The sequence below is a fragment of the Saccoglossus kowalevskii genome, chromosome 13 (genome assembly GCF_978046115.1).
Source record: "Saccoglossus kowalevskii chromosome 13, keSacKowa6.1, whole genome shotgun sequence".
In the NCBI taxonomy this organism is placed as follows: Eukaryota; Metazoa; Hemichordata; class Enteropneusta; family Harrimaniidae; genus Saccoglossus; species Saccoglossus kowalevskii.
Genome location: NC_140653.1, coordinates 7455848 through 7471050, shown reverse-complemented (window position 1 = coordinate 7471050; position 15203 = coordinate 7455848). Strand labels below are relative to the sequence as shown.

Below are 15203 nucleotides of genomic sequence, written 5' to 3'. Positions count from 1 at the left end.
AACAGGTCATTGTATTCAAAAATTGAATTCACTCAATTCTTGTACCAAATTTGATCAGTAATAAGAATGTGCTAGTGTCAAATTCAACGTTTTCTAATTACTGTCCAAACCTTGCCTTTCGTTAAAACTGTGTCTATCACTCGGGCAACAGGGTAACTTTATATTCCAACTTTCTCATTCGATTCATATTTCCATATCTATGTACTTATGTACCTTAATATTATTACTTTGATTTGTACTCCCTTTTTTTAATCTCGCCCTTACCCATTTTTTATTTGGGTTAATCATTTTGTAAATGCGTTGTAGTGTTTCGACGTAAGTCAATGCCTGCACAATTATCAGTTTCACCAGATAAGGGATTGGCTCTATCTGGTATTATCTTATTAATTTAACTTCAATTCTAAGTTATTTGCTCCACGTTATTATTACCAATGTTAACATCATCTCGCGTACATCAGATCCTATAAGAAATACGAGTTGTAGGTAAAGTAGGTGCTCATACACAACTTAATTTCATCTTTAAATATCTGCTCTGTATTCCTAAAAACTCAATTTCAGTCAAATAACAAACTGATTGTCTTTGATGACGCACATTTTCGTGAATCGAATCTTCACCTTGCTACGTTTTTATGTCGCTGGCTGACTTCTGATGTCCGTCGTTTGGCCGCTATGTACACGCATTGCATCGCCGTTATCAACGTCTTGTTTAATCAACACTTTCTCCTCTGATTGATTGCTTCTTAGTTCACAGTCCACAGTTTAGCATTCAAGATCACTGGGCACTACTCCTGTTTTGGTATCTAGTTATATGTTGCCAACATAGTTCAACAGGTTTCGTCGTCTAGCCGTGTAGCGTGTTCATAGTTCTTTTGTGGGGCGAGTTTTCTCCATATTGTTAATACTGGGTATCTTTCTCTCATTCCAATAAAAATACACACAACACGATAGATTCAGTTCAATGATGTCGGCTCCGGGCAGAGCTAGGAGTCGGAGCTTCTAACACGCCCATCACAGACTTTCTTTTTTATTGCTACTCAGCTGAAAAACATACAACAGTATAAATTCTAGAAGATTCTGACGCAAACTCTGCCCTCTGAAGTTGAACCAATCACATGGCAATGGCTCATCATATTGAAATATTAAGCCGCTAGCATTATTAATAGTACATGGTGTCATGATCTGGGATAGGTTTGTATCTATCAACCACAACCCCAGGAGGTCACTTGCTGAATGCTTTATGTAAAGAGTACAGTTATTAAAGTTGCTTGTTGCAGTTTGGCATCCTGATTGTGAAAGTTTATAATTATACGACGAAAAACATTTCTATACTTGTTTTTATCTTAATTGGCGCACGTAGTTATAGTAGCCCAGGGTTACGGAAAAACGTTATAGCTACACTAATTGTCTACATTCTAACAGCGTTCCTGGATGGTATACTGTCAGTAGTTTCACATGTCTAAATGTGTCCACTTCTTAGTTGTTTATATTATCCCAATTATTCATTGATAAACTCTGCATTTTTGTTGCCATCAATGCATGTAAATACATCACAGTATTTGTGTCACATTTAGCTTACTATTTTAAGCACTGAAAAAAATACCGAAGCATCTTATTATTATAATTTTATAAACACACAAAGGAAACAAAAAACAGAAACCAAAAAAAGTCGAAGTTGAAAAATGTTTCGAGTCTAATGCAATATGGTGTACAGTAAAACCCAGACAATTCTAAATTAAGGTTAGCATTCACAGAAGTGTCACGTGGTTACATCTAAATGACGTTCGTTACACCTGTGTTCTTTGTTGCCATGCAACACAAACGCCGAATCCATAATTTAAATAAATCGTACACTAATTCAATGAACTCTATCAATGTGAGGAATGATATACCAATCCAGAGTCCCACCTGTCCACCGAGATCACTGGCTAAACTTTCTTCCTACAAAATAAAACAATATGTTACTAAACTACAGTCAATGCCCTGTATTCATTAATGTGTATGGATTCGGTTATATGAGGTTTACTTTATGTACTATAATACAAACTAGTACATACAAGATTTACGAGACTAAATCAGTACGTATGTATCACTCGTACATAATACACTGCACTGGTACAGGCATACACATTTAGTTGTCATTGTATTCGTAAACAATATTCACAATAGCCTTTTCTATACTTTGTGTCCTCTAACAGCGACACGCGTATGTTACGTAAATTGTATTTTCTTCCTTTTAATCATCATTTAATCTATTGTAATGCTTATTTAACAAGAACTACAAATAATTCATGGGCCCCGGAGAAGGTCTTTGATAAACCACAATAATAATTGTGAACCAACATGAAATCGATTATTGAAATTAGATTAAATTCACAAAACTGTCAACATAACACAAACATTGTTGTGTTTAGGGTACACTGTGATAACGTTGAATTGTCACTGTCTAGTCAGTTAAACACTTACCGTGTATGCAATGGATTGCGTGATTCCTTCATAGTTCAGATCTTGATAGAACACCTGCAGTTTTACGATGTTTTCTCTATAGGTGGGAGGAGGTACGTATTACATAACGGTTATCATGGTAATGTACAGTAGTTATCGAACGTAACTTCAAAGCAGTGATGTAAGTAATGTACACGTCATTAATGAAGTAGTCTAAATATTACCTTACAAACTCGTTTCCACCTTTTTCTTCTTCCTCTATCATCAGCTTTAATTGTTGGCTTTTCTTTTTCAACTGCACATTAACGTAGTCCTGGAACAAATATGACATTACGTCATACTGGTATGCCATATTTGCTCCAATAAAACACGCATTTAGTGTCCTATGGATAACAACTTAAAGCGGGAGGGTCTCACCTGCGCACGCACGGGAATTGAGTACCAAGCGACGATAACAACACACACTAAAAACGCAAAGGCACATGGGTAGACGCTTGTTTGTAAACAATGACACGCTATGGCCATCTGACACATGTGCAGGTGACGACTCTTCCGCATTAAATGTCACGTGTACTTCACCGTTATCTTCATGGACCAGGTTATTATTGAATAAAGTGTTATGAATTACAATCCACTTAAATATATCCTTACCTGTGCATTCTTTGAAGGCCATTTTGCCGATGATATGTCCGTCATGAAAGTAGCTGTACTGAAGAAGAAAGTTGCAACATCAATTGTACATGCCAGTGGAGACACACAGACGCATACAACCAAATCTACATCACTGATCAGCAAGACGGTAAAATACAATCATTTGCCATTATGCACTAATTTGTGGTGATAATTTGTTGAATTTTAATCTTTCCTTGACATAATAGTATATCAGAAAACCAAATTGCGTTGCTAATGTCATTGATTTGGTGTTTACTGGATAGTAACGCTATTTGATGAATTGTTTTAATTTGTCTATGTAAGTGAGTCACAGAGATTGAATTGAACATACCATGCTTTTAATATGAAAATATCATTTGATTATCTGGAGTGTAGTCTTGGATATATACAGTACAAATGTTCTTCGCCGCAAAGGTCACTACTTCAAATAGGCATTGGTTGTTTTTGTGCCGTTACCAAGTTAAAGTCATAGTATGTACCGTTACTCTGTTGCAATCGTAGTATGTACAGAAACCCAGCTGAAGTCGTAGCATATACTGGTACTCAGTTGCAGTTATAGTATGTACAGAAACTCAGTCACTCAGTTGAGGTCCTGGTATGTACCGGTACTCAGTCATAGTATGTACCGGTACTCAGTCATAGTATGTACCGGTACTCAGTCATAGTATGTACCGGTACTCAGTTATAGTATGTACCGGTACTCAGTTATAGTATGTACTGGTACTCAGTTATAGTATGTACCGGTACTCAGTCATAGTATGTACTGGTACTCAGTTATAGTATGTACCGTTACTCAGTTATAGTATCACGATTCTGAATTTTTATGTGTAACATTATATTGTTTCTGTAGACCGGGACGACTGATTTTTGTGCTTCTATGAATCTCTCGACATGGACAACTGACTTTTAGATTTCATTTATTACTATTCCGACATTTTCGTGGTCGCATTTTGTATATATTATTAATACTCTGACATGTAAGTAAGTAAGTAAACGGGTAAAATCAGTGAAGGGGACCTAGGGATACTTTGTACCCCATTGTATAAATCAAAATACAGTGTATGTAAATACAATAACAAAAAACCTGCATGGAGAGGTTCACAAGCCCTAATATTACTAAACCGCCAGTTGTGAACTTTGAAACTCATTTATTAAATTAGGAATAATTAAAATATAGACATCATTACTGAGAATGAGTTATACATTTGTTACATAATATAATTTCTCATCTATATTGACAAATTTTTCTGGGGATTATTAATCTCTATAAACAATATTCAGCTCTCAGTTATAGTATGTACTGGTACTCAGTTATAGTATGTACTGGTACTCAGTTATAGTATGTACTGGTACTCAGTTATAGTATGTACCGGTACTCAGTCATAGTATGCACTGGTACTCAGTTATACTATGTACTGGTACTCAGTTATAGTATGTACTGGTACTCAGTTATAGTATGTACTGGTACTCAGTTATAGTATGTACTGGTACTCAGTTATAGTATGTACTGGCACTCAGTCATAGTATGTACCGGTACTCAGTTATAGTATGTACTGGTACTCAGTTATAGTATGTACTGGTACTCAGTTATGGTATGTACTGGTACTCAGTTATAGTATGTACTGGTACTCAGTTATAGTATGTACTGGGACACAGTCATAGTATGTACTGGGACTCAGTCATAGTATGTACTGGTACTCAGTTATAGTATGTACTGGTACTCAGTTATAGTATGTACTGGTACTCAGTTATATTATGTACTGGTACTCAGTTATATTATGTACTGGTACTCAGTCATAGTATGTACCGGTACTCAGTTATAGTATGTACCGGTACTCAGTTATAGTATGTACTGGTACTTAGTTATAGTATGTACTGGTACTCAGTTATAGTATGTACTGGTACTCAGTTATAGTATGTACTGGTACTTAGTTATAGTATGTACTGGTACTCAGTTATAGTATGTACTGGTACTCAGTTATAGTATGTACCGGTACTCAGTTATAGTATGTACCAGTACTCAGTTATAGTATGTACCGGTACTCAGTTATAGTATGTACCGGTACTCAGTTATAGTATGTACCGGTACTCAGTTATAGTATGTACCGGTACTCAGTTATAGTATGTACTGGTACTCAGTTATAGTATGTACCGGTACTCAGTTATAGTATGTACCGGTACTCAGTTATAGTATGTACCAGTACTCAGTTATAGTATGTACTGGTACTCAGTTATAGTATGTACCGGTACTCAGTTATAGTATGTACCAGTACTCAGTTATAGTATGTACCGGTACTCAGTTATAGTATGTACCAGTACTCAGTTATAGTATGTACCGGTACTCAGTTATAGTATGTACTGGTACTCAGTTATAGTATGTACCAGTACTCAGTTATAGTATGTACCGGTACTCAGTTATAGTATGTACCGGTACTCAGTTATAGTATGTACTGGTACTCAGTTGCAGTTATAGTATGTACTGGTACTCAGTTATAGTATGTACTGGTACTCAGTTATATTATGTACTGGTACTCAGTCATAGTATGTACCGGTACTCAGTTATAGTATGTACCGGTACTCAGTTATAGTATGTACTGGTACTTAGTTATAGTATGTACTGGTACTCAGTTATAGTATGTACTGGTACTCAGTTATAGTATGTACTGGTACTTAGTTATAGTATGTACTGGTACTCAGTTATAGTATGTACTGGTACTCAGTTATAGTATGTACCGGTACTCAGTTATAGTATGTACCGGTACTCAGTTATAGTATGTACCGGTACTCAGTTATTGTATGTACCGGTACTCAGTTATAGTATGTACCGGTACTCAGTTATAGTATGTATCGGTACTCAGTTATAGTATGTACCAGTACTCAGTTATAGTATGTACCAGTACTCAGTTATAGTATGTACCGGTACTCAGTTATAGTATGTACCGGTACTCAGTTATAGTATGTACCGGTACTCAGTTATAGTATGTACCGGTACTCAGTTATAGTATGTACTGGTACTCAGTTATAGTATGTACCGGTACTCAGTTATAGTATGTACCGGTACTCAGTTATAGTATGTACCAGTACTCAGTTATAGTATGTACCGGTACTCAGTTATAGTATGTACCGGTACTCAGTTATAGTATGTACCGGTACTCAGTTATAGTATGTACCGGTACTCAGTTATAGTATGTACTGGTACTCAGTTATAGTATGTACCAGTACTCAGTTATAGTATGTACCGGTACTCAGTTATTGTATGTACCGGTACTCAGTTATAGTATGTACCGGTACTCAGTTATTGTATGTACTGGTACTCAGTTATAGTATGTACCAGTACTCAGTTATAGTATGTACCAGTACTCAGTTATAGTATGTACCGGTACTCAGTTATAGTATGTACCGGTACTCAGTTATAGTATGTACTGGTACTCAGTTATAGTATGTACCGGTACTCAGTTATAGTATGTACTGGTACTCAGTTATAGTATGTACTGGTACTCAGTCATAGTATGTACCGGTACTCAGTTATAGTATGTACTGGGACTCAGTTATAGTATGTACTGGTACTCAGTTATATTATGTACCGGTACTCAGTTATAGTATGTACTGGTACTCAGTTATAGTATGTACTGGTACTTAGTTATAGTATGTACTGGTACTCAGTTATAGTATGTACTGGTACTCAGTTATAGTATGTACCGGTACTCAGTTATAGTATGTACCGGTACTCAGTTATAGTATGTACCGGTACTCAGTTATTGTATGTACTGGTACTCAGTTATAGTATGTACCGGTACTCAGTTATAGTATGTACTGGTACTCAGTTATAGTATGTACCGGTACTCAGTTATAGTATGTACCGGTACTCAGTTATAGTATGTACCGGTACTCAGTTATAGTATGTACCGGTACTCAGTTATAGTACGTACCGGTACTCAGTTATAGTATGTACCGGTACTCAGTTATAGTATGTACCAGTACTCAGTTATAGTATGTACTGGTACTCAGTTATAGTATGTACCGGTACTCAGTTATAGTATGTACCGGTACTCAGTTATAGTATGTACCGGTACTCAGTTATAGTATGTACCGGTACTCAGTTATTGTATGTACTGGTACTCAGTTATAGTATGTACCGGTACTCAGTTATAGTATGTACCGGTACTCAGTTATAGTATGTACCGGTACTCAGTTATAGTATGTACCGGTACTCAGTTATAGTATGTACCGGTACTCAGTTATAGTATGTACCGGTACTCAGTTATAGTACGTACCGGTACTCAGTTATAGTATGTACCGGTACTCAGTTATAGTATGTACCAGTACTCAGTTATAGTATGTACTGGTACTCAGTTATAGTATGTACCGGTACTCAGTTATAGTATGTACCGGTACTCAGTTATAGTATGTACCGGTACTCAGTTATAGTATGTACCGGTACTCAGTTATAGTATGTACCGGTACTCAGTTATAGTATGTACCGGTACTCAGTTATAGTATGTACTGGTACTCAGTTATAGTATGTACCAGTACTCAGTTATAGTATGTACGGGTACTCAGTTATTGTATGTACCGGTACTCAGTTATAGTATGTACCGGTACTCAGTTATTGTATGTACTGGTACTCAGTTATAGTATGTACCGGTACTCAGTTATTGTATGTACCGGTACTCAGTTATAGTATGTACAGAAACTCAGTCACTCAGTTGAGGTCATAGTATGTACCGGTACTCAGTTATAGTATGTACTGGTACTCAGTTATAGTATGTACCGGTACTCAGTTATAGTATGTACCGGTACTCAGTTATAGTATGTACCGGTACTCAGTTATTGTATGTACTGGTACTCAGTTATAGTATGTACTGGTACTCAGTCATAGGTACACAAGTCAGTCGTAGTATGTACTGGTGCGACACCTGAAAGACATGTTTGTATGACTTGGGAATGTCTGAATTCATGAACACTTACTGACAAGGCTGGGGACAATCACAATTCATTGATAGATCATAAGAACGGTATTCATCGCCCACATTACTAAGGCAAGTATCTAAAATAGAAATATCATTAAAGATATGTTTTCATAATAGTTTAGTATATTAAAATGTTCAAGTCTTTTGTTAGCAATTTTTAAAACCATGTATGGAAGTAATTTTAAATATATTGATGCAATTTGGACATTTACTTATATTTCTACTGTAGCAAAGCACGGGAACTTAATAACACTGCTAATTGCATTATTAGTGGCATTGTAATATTTAAGTCTCTGGTTACAATACAATCCAAAGCAGTGTATAGTAGTTTTGTTGGTAGGGTATTAGATCTTGTCATACAGTATAGAAACTTACTATATGTGAGATTTTCAAAGGTAATATTATATTGATGTTATTGTTTCCCGTTTTCTGAAAATTTTAAAAATTTCAATTTATGTCAATTTACTTTTCAAAATGAGCATAAATCTTAAACTAATATTTGTGAACTGAAAAACAAATTTCAAAATACCCGGGCAATAAAAGTTATTTTTAAAGAGTTCCGTACTTACACGCTGACATGTTACTATATGCACATATATGCAAATCGTCGTTACCGATAGGCGGAGGATATCTTCCATCTAGACAACGACAACGTTCAGCAACTCGCTTCTGATAACACGATTTCATACATGTCTACAGAAAAATAAGTATATCAAACTTCAACATGGCCGATAACACGTGATTATTTATGTCATGCATTTTGTGATAGTCCGATTCGATAACTTCTACAACTAAGTTGAACATTTGGCAATGCCAGGTCAGACAAACCAAGATATTTATGCGTATGTATTATGGGGCTTTTCAATAAGTATACTTTCAAACGGTAGAAACAGCATGCGTCTCACGTTGTGGATAAATAAACTGGTATACCTCCAAGCTGTAGGAAACACCATATCGTTCTGTGTAGGCATTCTCGTAACCCTCGTGATCGGCTTTAATACACGTAGTATATGGATGAGGTAATCGTGTTACTTCCACCTACGGTAATTAATAATGTGTTATTATATTCATCAATTGAATACAAGAATCAGAATATAATACCACGGCTTGATAACAATCGTGTTTTGAGTAACAGGTGACTGTGAATTTAATTGTTGGCATTGTGTGAGTATTTGTCATTACAAACGGATTCCAATCTATTACAAGTTTTGCAACAAAATGTTTCTTCGATAAATGTTGACACGTTAAAAAACGGCATGCAATATCTGTTCTGTCATCGTCCTGCAATGAATACCAGTGAATATACGACGATATAACCAAACCAAACCAAACCAAACATGGTTGTCGATTTGAAGAATCATCAAAAACAAAACAAAAAAACCCTTTAATGGTTACTGTATATGATGTATATGACCCAATGGACAGAATTGGAAATATGTTTAAACCGATAAACGTACGCATTACCAGACAGCGTCACTGTTAATTAGGCGTCCAACAAATCTTAAAAAAGTATTGTTTACCCTCCTGATACCAACTGACGTTACTCGACCTGGTTCCACGTTAAACCCGTCATCTTCTGGGAACGGCATGGTTTTCTGTGAGTGAATAGCGACCCGCACACCAGCAAAGTCCGGATAGTCATCAAGGTATTCGTTTTGCTCAATGAACAACTCCAGCGTTAAGCCTGTAATAATCAGAAAACATTAAATTTGCACAGGCATACATAAATTTACGTGTTAAATGTTCGATATAAAAAAACAGTAGTTGCTATGGGCGATAAATATGACATATAGAAAGTAGTAATCTTCGTAAATATTCAAAATAAACCGGGTGAGTTTGAAAAATTACTGAAGGATTACGATAGCCAACCTCCAATTTCCAGTCGTGCATTACAGACATCTATGTATGACTGTCGATTTGTGTATTATTCTACGGAGACAATGTTTGTAATTTCATATGATTTAATCGTGTATTAAAATGTTTATGCAAAAGTTCTACCAAATGCTAATTATGGAAGTGAGGTATGAGAACATATCTCAGCGTCATGAATTAAGACATACAACCTGGACATGCTGTAAGAGGATAATCGTTCGAGCACATATCTAGCATTTGATTTATTCACCAGATCTTGAATCTTCAACTTTCTAGGGCGTAATCAACCATGAATACACGTTAGGTTTTCTGAACACGATGTGCAAAGACTTGTGCTTTACTCAGTCACCCCGGACTCGAGTGCCATTCGTCTATCTGTTCACAGTGATATGACAAACTACCAGCTTGAAGGTGTGTTAGATCGATCCAGAGTGTCACATGTCTAATGCAACTTGCTGATGAGCAGGTGAATGAGGGCAGTTAAGGACATATTTTCACTGCCTACATTATCATTGTAACCTTGTCTCTGCAGCATTATTCACAGATGGGCGTGGCGCAGTCTTTTCAAGAAATAATGAGCTGTCGAAAGTTTCACTTTCTGAGTCCGTCGAGATATATAACATATCATATCACCGGGGAGCGGAGTGATAACGGCTCAGTATCATTACACGGTCGATTGTAGTTACTTCTATAACCTGTCAGTGAGATGACCATCACACTATTACAACATTTTACCACTTACCTTAAACAAGCTTACGTTACCGCCACTCCAATGTGAAATTAATAAGGCCCTGGGTGCAGTAACCCCACCTCGTCTGTATTCTACACTAATGGACTTAGTTGTTGAAAGCTGTTAAAACCAGATGGAACGAACACAACCTAAGTCCAAAACTATCTCTACTTCTTTAGCTCTAAAGGAATTTTACTTAGACAACCGCCTAAGAATCATTGTCACCATGTCTCTTATATGTTGTTCGACAATGTATTGACATTACTGGGCAGGATGTGGTTATCGCGAGGCCAGCAATGCCTAGATATGTGGAGGAGGTTACCACATAGCTAAAGGGATGAAGCAATGCAGACATTTGGTTTCTGCCAACCCTGGTCATAAAGTACCCGCTGCACCGACTACGACTACGACGATTCTGACTATATACGGCCTTCATTCATTCAGTCATTCATTCACCATATAACCACATAAATGACGATCTTTACCACCCAACTCATCTATCCAACCATTTTTATCTTGAATTTGGCAATGAGTTTGAGGATATTAGCGAACAGCCTGAGGGGCTTCATCCCCACACTATTGTTAGATACGGTCCCACTAGGAACTACATACTCTATACAAATATTGTTATTATTGAATCAAATATACTTTTGGTGAATAAATGAAATGAAAGATAAACACATAAATGATGACTACCCTCTCTAAGTATGCCCGTGTGATATTAATAAATGCCGACCAAGAATGTTGTAAGAAGATATGACATGTAACAAAATTATTTTCCAATATAAATTACTAGAAACATTCTTATGTAGACGTTGAGCAAGTTAATCAATTGTGTATGCCTTCATGGAAAGAAATAATACCATAGTTTCAATATAATTATCATGAACTGTTCAACACAAATACATCAGTAAAACACTAAGGGTAAATATTATTTCATTTGTTGTGGGAAATACAGGTTTTCTTTGTACAACTATAAGTTATTTATTTATAACTATCCTACCATAATATGGTCCGGCATAGTTGGTTTTTACGACAGTGGAATTGTTAGCACCAGAGTTGAATGTATAACAGTTTCCATATCTCGAACTGACAAACTTTGTAAAATTCCTGTGAAATTAAAAAATGTGGTGATATTGAACGCGATCAGCTCTAATCATGACATCAATACGCTTTAGATCGTCAGCCTGTTTAGAAGACAATGGGGTCAAATTTCCGAATTAATATTCAAAATCAGTGTTATCAACACTAACATTAACTTTCTCCAACTTAACATCGTGCATTATGTGTTATTCCAAAATGTGAATGTTAAAATTATTATCACATGTACTACAGTACATCCCAGAATACGGTATTGTAATTAAGAACAGCGAAAAACGAGTGAGTGGAAAGGGTCGTTTTGACATACTTAGGAGAACACATGACGTCATTCCATTGACAATCCAGCAGAAAATCTTTAAGTTGATGTCCCCATTCTTCTTTTTGCTGAGTTGGCATACTGGCTAACCATTGGTTTAATGAAGCTGATTTGTTCCAGTATTGTGTTGGTTCATTGTAGAACTCTGTTTTTGTATCTAAATCATCCCAATCGAAGTAATCCCATTCGGATGCCTAGAAAGAATTGGTTAACGATCACACTGATGCTTTTTATCTGTACTATTTTGGATAATCTGGCACCTAAAATTAACATGACAACTAAAATTGGCACGATAACTAAAGCATGACAACCTGGGATACCATAGCAACCAAAATCAACACGGCAACTAAAAGTAACTTGGCAACTGCAGGTATCCTGGCAACTGAAAGTAACATGGTAACTTGTCAGTTGGGGAAACCTGGCAACTAAAAGTGCAACACCAAAAATTAAAATTACGTATTTAGAACATTGTCCGTCAACTAGCTTTTCAGTAAAAATGAGTTACTGTCACCACCATTGCCAACCAAGCTGCTGACTCGTTTGCTATAAGCGACTCAAGAAGGTGCGTCGTTAAAGACATCGAGTTACAAAAACGACCACGCGCACACTTTAGCATCGTCCGTCTGCACATGGTTAAACAACAATAGCAATTTATAGTGCCCGTAACTCGAAGTTCTTTTTTGTTATTTTTTGGGTTAACTGTTAATTAAACAGTGAGTTAAAATTTGGGCATAGTCTTGCAAAAGTTGACCTGGTGTCGAAAATTTGGGCGTGGTCATTTCCGTAACTCGAACAATTCAGCATCTCCAAACCAGTCAGCAACTTAGCTGGCAATGTTACTGTCTTTGGTATTCGAGATAATATGGCGGTGACAGTAAATGATTACAAAAAACACAGTGTTAGATTACGTTTTTTTGTCTAGAACATGTAAATTCATTGTAATGGGTACATATTCATTAAATACACAATAATGCTTCGAGATAAGGCGTATACACGCTACCATCTGGCTGAATAACTATTTGTTGCTTTCCGATGTTGTCACCTGTTTTAACAAAATATTTTCTTCTATTTTATTTGTACACAATTACGTCCATCGAATAATAATATCGTCACCTCACTGTCGTCATCGACTTCTGCTTCAGTATCGCCGGTCTCATCGTCATCGACTTTTGCTTCAGTATCGCTGGTCTCATCGTCATCGACTTCTGCTTCAGTATCGCCGGTCGCGTCGTCATCGACTTCTGCTTCAGTATCGCCGGTCGCATCGTCATAGACTTCTGCCTCAGTATCGTTGGTCTCATTCAATAATACATTTACTAGTTCTGGAGCACCCCCTGTACTAGTTTCAGGTGGCGGACGTCCGTTTTCCTCCGAATTCGTAACCGTATCATCTAACGTACGTCCATTCCAATCTGAGTTTGTAACATCTAACGATTGACCATCTGTATTATTTTCATGTGTATAAATTGACTGCTGGTCCTGTTCAACATGATACGTTTGGTGTGTAAAGCGACTATATTGTCGGTTTTCGTAAATCTTTGTTGTTGTCGGCACCTGTGTAAATGGGTTACGTTGTATGTCTTCGGAAACCGCTATATGATTCGGGTGCTGTGTTGTTTCAGTTTTTATGTTCGTACCTTGTGATGTCTGCGAATTTCTCTCAGCCTCTTCCGCCCGCTGCTGCCCAGGGTCTGATGGCCCGTCCATTTGGGTTTTCGACTTTCTCAGCGGATTGAGGTTGCAGATTGTAACAGCCGGGAACGTTAACTCGCGACTAAACTGCATGGCCACTGAAACATTCACGTCATAATCAAAATATCGAACGATTAATGTTGCGCTGATTAGACAAAATATAGCTACCGTTCCTCCAAGTGATATAATCCATAACGAACGGCGTGGAGCGTTTCCAGCACGACTTATGTTTGGTAGTCCGTGTGCCGATGACTGCACAAAACAACTTCCAAGAATGCTAGAAAACGTTTGTTGTTTTTCTTTGCAATTACTGGACCCAGGAGAAACTAAATTGTCTACCCCGATATGTGACATTATGGCGAGCGTGACCAGCAAACACGGAGTAGTGCGAGTTTTACACTCCCGTGGTCGACTGCACACTCAACACAACGACAAAAAGAAGAGATATTCTGCCAATTTTCAGGCCTGGGGCGTACAACAGATATAACATCTGTTTATTATTTATTTCATTTTTGTGAATACAGATGACAAAACAAATACAATGTGGTCTTAACTGAACGCTATCAAAAGAGCATATATCTTTATATTAGACAATATATTGGGTAATTAGACAGTACCACGGCCACTAACAAACACACTCCATTTCTGTGTCAAGCAGTACAGGTAACAACAATGAAAAATAGGACGCGGTGACAATCAGAGGTACATTTATTTTATTTTATTTTATTAAATGCTATATTATATCATATATATCGAAATTCGCTCTCAAAGTTGAAAGTTGACTCACTGCAAATATATATTCAAGGTAGTTCTAACAAAACTGCAATTACGTAATACGCGACTAGTTTTGCTAATTCACCGTCGCTTCATTAACTCAACAGGAAATCATATATTGAAAAACACCTTACTTATAGCTATGGAATTATGAAATTCACATTTCTAAACAAAATAAGTGTAAATATGAAGGAAATCACAACATTTTTGTTTGTGCCTCAAGTCATACCAACTTTCTCAGCAATGAACAAGTCTTCTCAACTTGATTTTGAAGATTGCATTTTGACTCGGATTCCTACTAAATTATTTCTGTCAGTGGGTATTGAATACTGATGACAACATAAGAATGTTAAACCTGTTAATTATATATGGAACTGTAGTGTATGCATATCGCTCACTTTTTATACATTATAGAACAGTTGGCATATATTTACCCGAGGCAGTTTTAAGCTATTTTTATCCATTTATTGAAACAAGAATGAACACTGCATTGTTAACTTTGATGCAAGCTTTAATCAGCTTGCTTATGTTAAATGTATTTCCATATAAAGTAATGCAATGATTAAAACATAAATTGTTCAAATTGAACATAACAAAATTTGTTTTAAGTGCTATAAATAAGACTTAGATGTCA

At 36.6% G+C, this 15203-nt stretch overlaps 1 protein-coding gene across 1 annotated transcript; it reads right to left on the bottom strand.

Moving 5' to 3' along the window:
• Positions 1-949: 949 nt before the first annotated feature.
• On the bottom strand, positions 950-14221 carry LOC100370666 (uncharacterized). The gene is made up of 11 exons (XM_085506835.1): positions 13184-14221; positions 12095-12297; positions 11690-11796; positions 9605-9768; positions 9015-9122; positions 8654-8777; positions 8083-8161; positions 3094-3151; positions 2667-2755; positions 2464-2539; positions 950-1938 (listed from the first exon to the last, which is right to left on the bottom strand). Exons 1-11 carry the CDS (start codon positions 14147-14149, stop codon positions 1771-1773), a joined length of 2142 nt encoding a protein of 713 aa, XP_085362961.1. The 5' UTR covers positions 14150-14221; the 3' UTR covers positions 950-1770.
• Positions 14222-15203: the final 982 nt, after the last annotated feature.